Below are 7,445 nucleotides of genomic sequence, written 5' to 3'. Positions count from 1 at the left end.
TTTTTTTCAATTTCACACAACCACTCCAGTTTCCATACCAATATCGTACATCAGTCCAACTTGCTGTCAAGATCAAGTTAAATCCTGACATGGCGCATGTGAGGTCTACTTCGGGGCAGCAGGGATAGAGCCAGAAATTTCTTCTAGTGGGAGCAACTGAAAACAACTAAGAAAACCTTATTATAGTATGGTTATACGCAATATGATATTATGGATGATTTCAAATGATGATGTATTACAATTCCAATGTTACAAAAATTTCAATATAGTAGTGGAAAGTGGCAAAGTGATGAGAAAAATATAAGTACATGATACGTGGGAGAGGGTTTTTTCGGTTTGAATATATGACAAAACAAGAGCACTATTGCTCATATAATATTTGATATGGAGTATAAGTAGAATGAATGTATGTTGGATATTAAATACATATATTTTCTTCAAAGATAACCCGTATATATTATATAATTGTAGTCTGTAACTAAATAAACGAATTACTTGAGTGGGTGCATTTATGACATCCCACATCGCCTAGGAGGGTGATCCTTAAATGTATATTCTCATCCTTACCTAGCATGAGGCATTTTGGGAGCTCACTGACTTCGGGTTCCGTAGGAACTCTGAAGTTAAGCAAGAAGGTGGTCAGAGCACTCCCATGATGGGTGACCCATTGGGAAGTTGCTTGTGAGTTCCCAGAAACAAAACCGTGAGGGCGTGGTCGGGGCCCAAAGAGGACAATATCGTGCTACGGTGGTGGAGCGGGCCCAGGAAGTGGTCCGCCCCAAGCCAAGATGTGACAAATACCCAAGCCTGGATGTGACAAATGGTATCAGAGCCAATCCCTGGCCAGAAGTGTGCCGACGAGGACGTCGGGCCCCTAAAGGGGGTGGATTGTGACATCCCACATCGCCCAGGAGAGTGATCCTTAAATGTATATTCTCATCCCTACCTAGCACAAGGCATTTTGGGAGATCACTGGCTTCAGGTTCCGTAGGAACTCCGAAGTTAAGCGAGAAGGTGGCCAGAGCACTCCCATGAGTGGTGACCCACTGGGAAGTTGCTCGTGAGTTCCCAGAAACAAAACCGTGAGGGCGTGGTCGGGGCCCAAAGCAGACAATATCGTGCTACGGTGGTGGAGCGGGCTCGGGAAGTGGTCTGCCCCGGGTCGAGATGTGACAGCATCTGCCCCCAGTGAGCCTTCATTGGCTCCGTCCATGAGGGGCAGGGTTTCCCGCCAAATTTCAAAACGCCAACAAAAACTCACGTAAATTCAAATATGACCCTATGATGCGGTTGTTGATGATTGGATTCGTAATTACCGTTCTTTAAGGCAAGTTTACTTGTAAAGAATGAGTACTTAGTTACTGAACCCTGATGAACGAATAAAAAGTGGGATTTACATGAATTTTAGTATGGCACGCCTGATCATTAAAGGTATCCCATTATCATAAGAAAGGTGTTTATCTCATACTGGATCTTCCTCATCTCCAATTCTTCTTATTCCATTCCTCTTATTCCCATTCCTTATCATACCCATACTATGCAAGTAAACATTGTAACAATTTTATGGATCTCAAGTTCTCAATTATGCCTATCTCAACTAGTTGACTGCTATTTTGTACCTACAGAATTCCTAAATTAATAATGCATTATTAATGTAACTAGAATCCAAACATGCCCTTCCAATTATGCACTTTCCCCATCTTATATACAAACCTGACCTGGAGTGTGGCTTTCGTTTTTGCCTTTATGGACTGGGATCTCTTCCATCCATAATTCGTAGAAGCTTCGACTACCTACTTGCTCATATTTGGTATTTTTACCGTTTATTACTACGGTCTAGTGGTATTCCTCTTCACTTGTAAGTGAAAGATCTTAGGTTCAATTCTCGCCAAAGGCGAATTTGAATCACATTATTGATAGTCCATTGTGAGGCTTAGCCCACCCTCCCACCTTGTCTGTTAAAAAAAATTTCATTTTACATTACATAAAAAAAGGACAAATTGGATATAGTTCATCTCTTCGATAAGAAATAAAGGAAAAAGAATCTGGATATATACACCGTATATATTTTGGAAAATTAAGCCATGCGACCCAGATAATACTGTGATGCATTCACTGGAATGACAGAGCAGCACAAGTAGTTCATGCAGATGTATGCATGTGTACATGTGATTCATATCCCTTGTCCCATCCGATTATTTAGCAATTGTTAAAAAGTCTTTAATTTAATGGCATTGGTCATTGCTTATTTGGAGGGCCTAAGTTTTCGCTCACATATATAGCAAAGACAATATACATGCATGCATACATACATACATACATATATATGTATGTGCATATGTGTGTGTGATGAGTTCCATAATGACTAATTGTTGGTCTTATATAACTTTGTTATGACATTGTAGATGCATTTTAAGGTCCTTGAAATCTTGTTTTTTATCCAACAAAAAAAAACAATAAACATTTCGTTGAATTATCATAGACTATTTATACAGAAAAAGACTAGTAACTAATGTAATCTCCATAAGTTTATGGGTCCTCCTAGCCTCTACAACACAGATCAAATTTTCGCACTTAGATTACAACAATATGTTTTATGCCTAAAAATGAAAAAAATAAATAAATAATTGTAGATCGATGCATGTTGCAGCATTAGTTAAGTACCACTAGCTACAATCTTTCAATTATTTTTTCTCTATGCCGACTTTGTTATGAACATGCCATGATATGGGAGTGAGAGAAGTGGATGCATTCATCCATATAGCACTGACTGTGCATTCAATTTCCCCATAAGTGATATAGTTAATATTTTATACCTTCAGATTTCGTAAATTAATAATGCATTATTAATCTAACTAGAATCCAAACTTGCCCTTCCAATTATGCACTTTCCCCATCTTATATACAAACCTGACCTGGAGTGTGGCTTTCGTTTTTGCCTTTATGGACTGGGTCCTCTACAACAACCGTGCTTAGTCTCTCCCCCTTCATAATGGTTTTCCTTTTATTATTTAGAAAGGAAGGAAGAAGAGAGGGAGGAGGTGAGTTTGAGATGATAAATCTTATACTTTTTTTCGATTTTAGTTTATAGCAAGTTCTGAATGATAATTGAGTGTCATTCAAAAAAATCAGTGGCAAGTTAAGTCCTGCATAAGTTTTTCTTCAATTCTAGCTAAGTTATTGAACCCTGATGAACAAATAAAAAGTGGGATTCACATGAATTTTAGTATGGCACACCTGATCATTAAAGGTATCCCATTATCATAAGAGAGGTGTTTATCTCATACTGGATCTTCCTCATCTCTAATTCTTCTTATTCCATTCCTCTTATTCCCATTCCTTATCATACCCATACTATGCAAGTAAACATTGTAACAATTTTATGGATCTCAAGTTCTCAATTATGCCTATCTCAACTAGTTGACTGCTATTTTGTACCTCCAGAATTCCTAAATTAATAATGCATTATTAATCCAACTAGATCGATGCATGTTGCAGCATTAGTTAATAAGTACCACTAGCTACAATTTTTTAATTATTTTTTCTCTATGCCGACTTTGTTATGAACATGCCATGATATGGGAGTGAGAGAAGTGGATGCATTTATATGCATATAGCACTGACTGTGCATTCAATTTCCCCATAAGTGATGTAGAATAATATTTGGCTCTTTAAAAGTTGAGTAGGATTTCTCCTCAAAATTGTTCGTTGTCGATTTATAAAATTTCATGTATGATCAGAATCGTTTGTATTATAAGATCGTCTCTGCAAAAAATCAATTAAACTGTAAAAATTAGATAAACGGAATTGAAAAAAGTATTATGAATCGTCTATGTATTTGTTACAATTGATTGACTAAACGACCTTATTTTTTACTTTTTATAGAGATAATCTTTACGGAGTGATTCATAATATGAACGGTTCTGATTATAAGCATAAAACTTTGTAATTTGAACACTAAGAATTTTAAGTAAGAGTTCCTACTTATCATTGGGTAGCCAAAGTTCAGTTGTGTGTACGAGGGTTTGGTCTCAAATGGTGACCTTAAGACAAAATATTGGAGGCTTTTGGCTAAGCCAAAGTCAAACTTCAAGACTTGACCTAGTGAAACCATTTGCGATGACTTTCTTAAGCTTATAAATATCCAGAAAGCTAGGCCCATGAGTCTTCATCCTAAACCATCGAAGCTTTCTTATGCACCATATTTCAAACAGTTAAATCATCGTTTGATTCCTGCACTGGGAAAGAGAGAAAAACACACCGCTGATTAATTAACTACCGGTCTGTTGAGGTTGAGGAAGAGCTAGATCGAGCTTGAAGAAGATCGATATATGGAGATGGATAGCACATATTATAGTCCTAGCGATAAGGATGATCACCAGTATACTGATGATGAAGATGATGTCCAACTACCAGGATTTCGGTTTCACCCAACAGATGAAGAACTTGTAGACTTCTATCTTCGTCGGAAGATTCAGAAGAAGCCGATAAGCTTAGAGCTCATCAAATCAATTGATATCTACAAGCATGATCCTTGGGATCTTCCAAGTATGAACATATATATGCCCTTATTAATTTATTTTTGATAAAGTTCTAGTTAATGTTTGCTATTTTCTCTTTAAATCTCTCGTACTTGGAAAAGAAAGTAGAAGAGAAGAAGTTGGCTTGGGTTAATTGCTCCAAAAACTCAAAAGATGCTGAGCAAAAAGTGGCCTATAATATATATGAAAACTAATGAAAATGGCTTGAAACTTTGAGTTTTAACGATAAGGACAAAATAAAGAGTAAAGTGAATAGTACCATGATTCACTTTTTAGTGTAAAAATATGATTTTTCATTAAAGTAAACAGTACCGGAAGCTTTTCGTTAAAGTTCCCATAATATATTGGTTGCACTATTTCCCAGTACTAGTTCTTAAATTTAACTACTACAGTTATACTATAAAAAAATGTTACTAATAGTTTATGATCAGCAAAAAATTTCTGTAATACTTTAGTTTACATGTAAGCTTAACTTTATTAAGTTCAGCTAGGTAGCTTCAAGCATAAAATTTTTCGGATACAAATATATACGGGTTAACTGTAATTTGTGATTAACGTTAGTATTTATGTGTGCAGAAGCCGCAGGAGATAAGGAATGGTACTTCTTCTGCAAAAGAGGGAGAAAGTACAAGAACAGCATCAGACCCAACAGAGTAACAGGCTCTGGATTTTGGAAGGCAACTGGAATCGACAAGCCAATACATTCCCACAGAGGAGAAGGCCATGACTGCATTGGCCTAAAGAAAACATTGGTTTACTACCGTGGAAGTGCAGGCAAAGGCAGCAAAACCGATTGGATGATGCACGAGTTTCGCCTTCCTAATCCTTCCAGTTTGAATGAATACAAGAACCGAAGCTCTAACACTAAGAATATGAATACTGATCCTCAACAAGAAGCTGTAAGTGAAAAATCTGAATAGTTGTAATTTTTTCGACCCTTTTTCATTTACAAATTAAAAATTTTGTTCATGCTGGGAAACACTTTCTCTCGAGACTTGTATTGTCAAACTGCAAACATGAAGCGTAGAATTTAGGCAAAAATCAACATGATCAATAGTTCAGATTCACAGTTTAATTGTGATAATTTTACCTAACTATGTATAATTACAAGTGAGTTCAAGAAAATTTCTGAAATTAACATTAGTAATAAACCAGTAATTAGTTATGTCCATATATACGTGACAAACCCTGAATCTAAAAATAAAAATTTCATTTTTCCCTTTCCGTTTGACCATATATAAAGGCTTATGTTTTGATGAATGTCATGGTTTCACTTGTATCAGGAAATATGGACACTGTGTCGGATATTCAAGAGAAATGTTTCCTACAAAAAGTACACCCCAGATTGGAGATATCTATCTGCAGCTAAACGTCATCCAACGGACACCGTAAACTCCAAAAGTTTCACTACCGATCAAAAAGATCATCTCGATCAATCTAACACTTACATCAGCTTCGGTGCTTCAGACATTTGCTACGAGGAGAAGAAGCCTGTTGTGAATCATACCAACAATACTAACAACATTATTGATGGAAGTCACCAGTTGCATCCGCATGCAGTAGGCCAGTTGAGCTCCAACATGCAGCAGCCTGCTTCAACGCATCCGTACATGGAAACGTTCTCAAATTTTTCGTTTCAAGATCTTGAGGACGATCTTTTGAATGAAAATTGGGATGAGCTTAGATCAGTCGTACAACAGCTTGCTTTTGATCCGACGGCGTTTCTTGTGTAAATGAATTCATATATAGTGCAGTGTGTAAGTGTACTAGTAGGAGTTCATGTTTGGTTCATTAGTGTTTTAACTTTTTTTTTCGTTGACCTTTTCACTCCTAGACAGTCTAAGACCATTCAGTTCATGTTATGGTGGTTATGTATATGGTTTTCTAAATAATTTTGTTGTTTCTTTGTCTACAAAATTTGGATGTTCTAAATATTGTATTTATATATCTATTTAGGATCTAGTGCACACGCATGCAATCGAGAAGAAGAAGAAAAATGGTAAAGTCCCTCGTGGGCTGCTGCAAATTAATAAAGGAAAATGTTATGTAGATTATATTTTTGTATCATATTTGTGTACCATTTGACGTGATAAGTGATGTGTACATGTCATGTTAATTAACGAATTTATCTGATTGATTATTGATTTTATTCCATATAAAATAAGTAAAATAATGTAATATAGATATGTGATGTCTCTAGCATTACTCGCAAAGAAAATGAGCTTAGTTGTTTTTATGCCACTTGAAAACTCAACATTAAAAAAACCTTTATATTTTTTTTCTATTTTAGGTAAACTTATATTTGTTTATATAACATATATAAAATGCAAGAGCTTAATATAAGGATGAAGAAGGGGCGGAGTTAAAAACTTAAATTATGTGGTATTAGAGTATTTTGCTTTGTATTCAAACAATTGAAATACTTTATTTTCTAAATAAAAAACCATGGTACGAGTTCGATCCCTACCTATTTTTTTTCTCCCAAAACAATTAACTATTTAACACACGTGTTAAGAAAAAAAGTAAGAGGGGCTTATGCCTCCACTAGTCTCTCAATGTCCCAGCCACTCGCCTTAATGTCTTATTTTATGTTCAACATTTAACAAATTCAAACCTTGACCAATTTAAGCTCCGAGTCATGGATGAACTATACAAGTTTATAAACAATACACACAAATTGTTTGACTAAATATGATTTATTTCTTAGTTGTTATTGAGTTCTATTGACTATTAGCTTAAGTCTAAAAAGAGATTGTGTGAAACTTTGGTGGCTTTCCTCTTTTGTTTTTGCTAATTCTGTTCGAGGAGAAAAAGTTATGTGTCATTTGTTAAACATTAAATTTAATTTTTATTTGAAAATTTTCAAAATATTAAAATATATAAAAACTAAAAGCTTATTTAAAA

The 7,445-nt window shown here is 35.5% G+C and overlaps 1 protein-coding gene across 1 annotated transcript; it reads left to right on the top strand.

Moving 5' to 3' along the window:
- The first annotated feature begins 4,170 nt into the window (after window positions 1-4,170).
- LOC103429608 (transcription factor JUNGBRUNNEN 1-like) lies at window positions 4,171-6,683 on the top strand. Its single transcript, XM_008367749.4, has 3 exons — window positions 4,171-4,548; window positions 5,118-5,440; window positions 5,825-6,683. Exons 1-3 carry the CDS (start codon window positions 4,332-4,334, stop codon window positions 6,272-6,274), a joined length of 990 nt encoding a protein of 329 aa, XP_008365971.1. The 5' UTR covers window positions 4,171-4,331; the 3' UTR covers window positions 6,275-6,683.
- Window positions 6,684-7,445: the final 762 nt, after the last annotated feature.

Source organism: Malus domestica, chromosome 10, assembly GCF_042453785.1.
Source record: "Malus domestica chromosome 10, GDT2T_hap1".
Lineage (NCBI taxonomy): Eukaryota > Viridiplantae > Streptophyta > Magnoliopsida > Rosales > Rosaceae > Malus > Malus domestica.
The sequence above is the reverse complement of the archived record's forward strand: the minus strand, read 5'-3'. Positions and strand labels throughout refer to the sequence as shown.

Bases quoted from the DNA above. Each gene is read 5' to 3' on its own strand.
- LOC103429608 (XM_008367749.4), top strand. From the start codon at position 4,332: ATGGAGATGGATAGCACATATTATAGTCCTAGCGATAAGGATGATCAC. The intron at 4,549-5,117 runs GTATGAACATAT...TTATGTGTGCAG, and splicing joins TGATCCTTGGGATCTTCCAA to AAGCCGCAGGAGATAAGGAA. The intron at 5,441-5,824 runs GTAAGTGAAAAA...CACTTGTATCAG, and splicing joins CTGATCCTCAACAAGAAGCT to GAAATATGGACACTGTGTCG.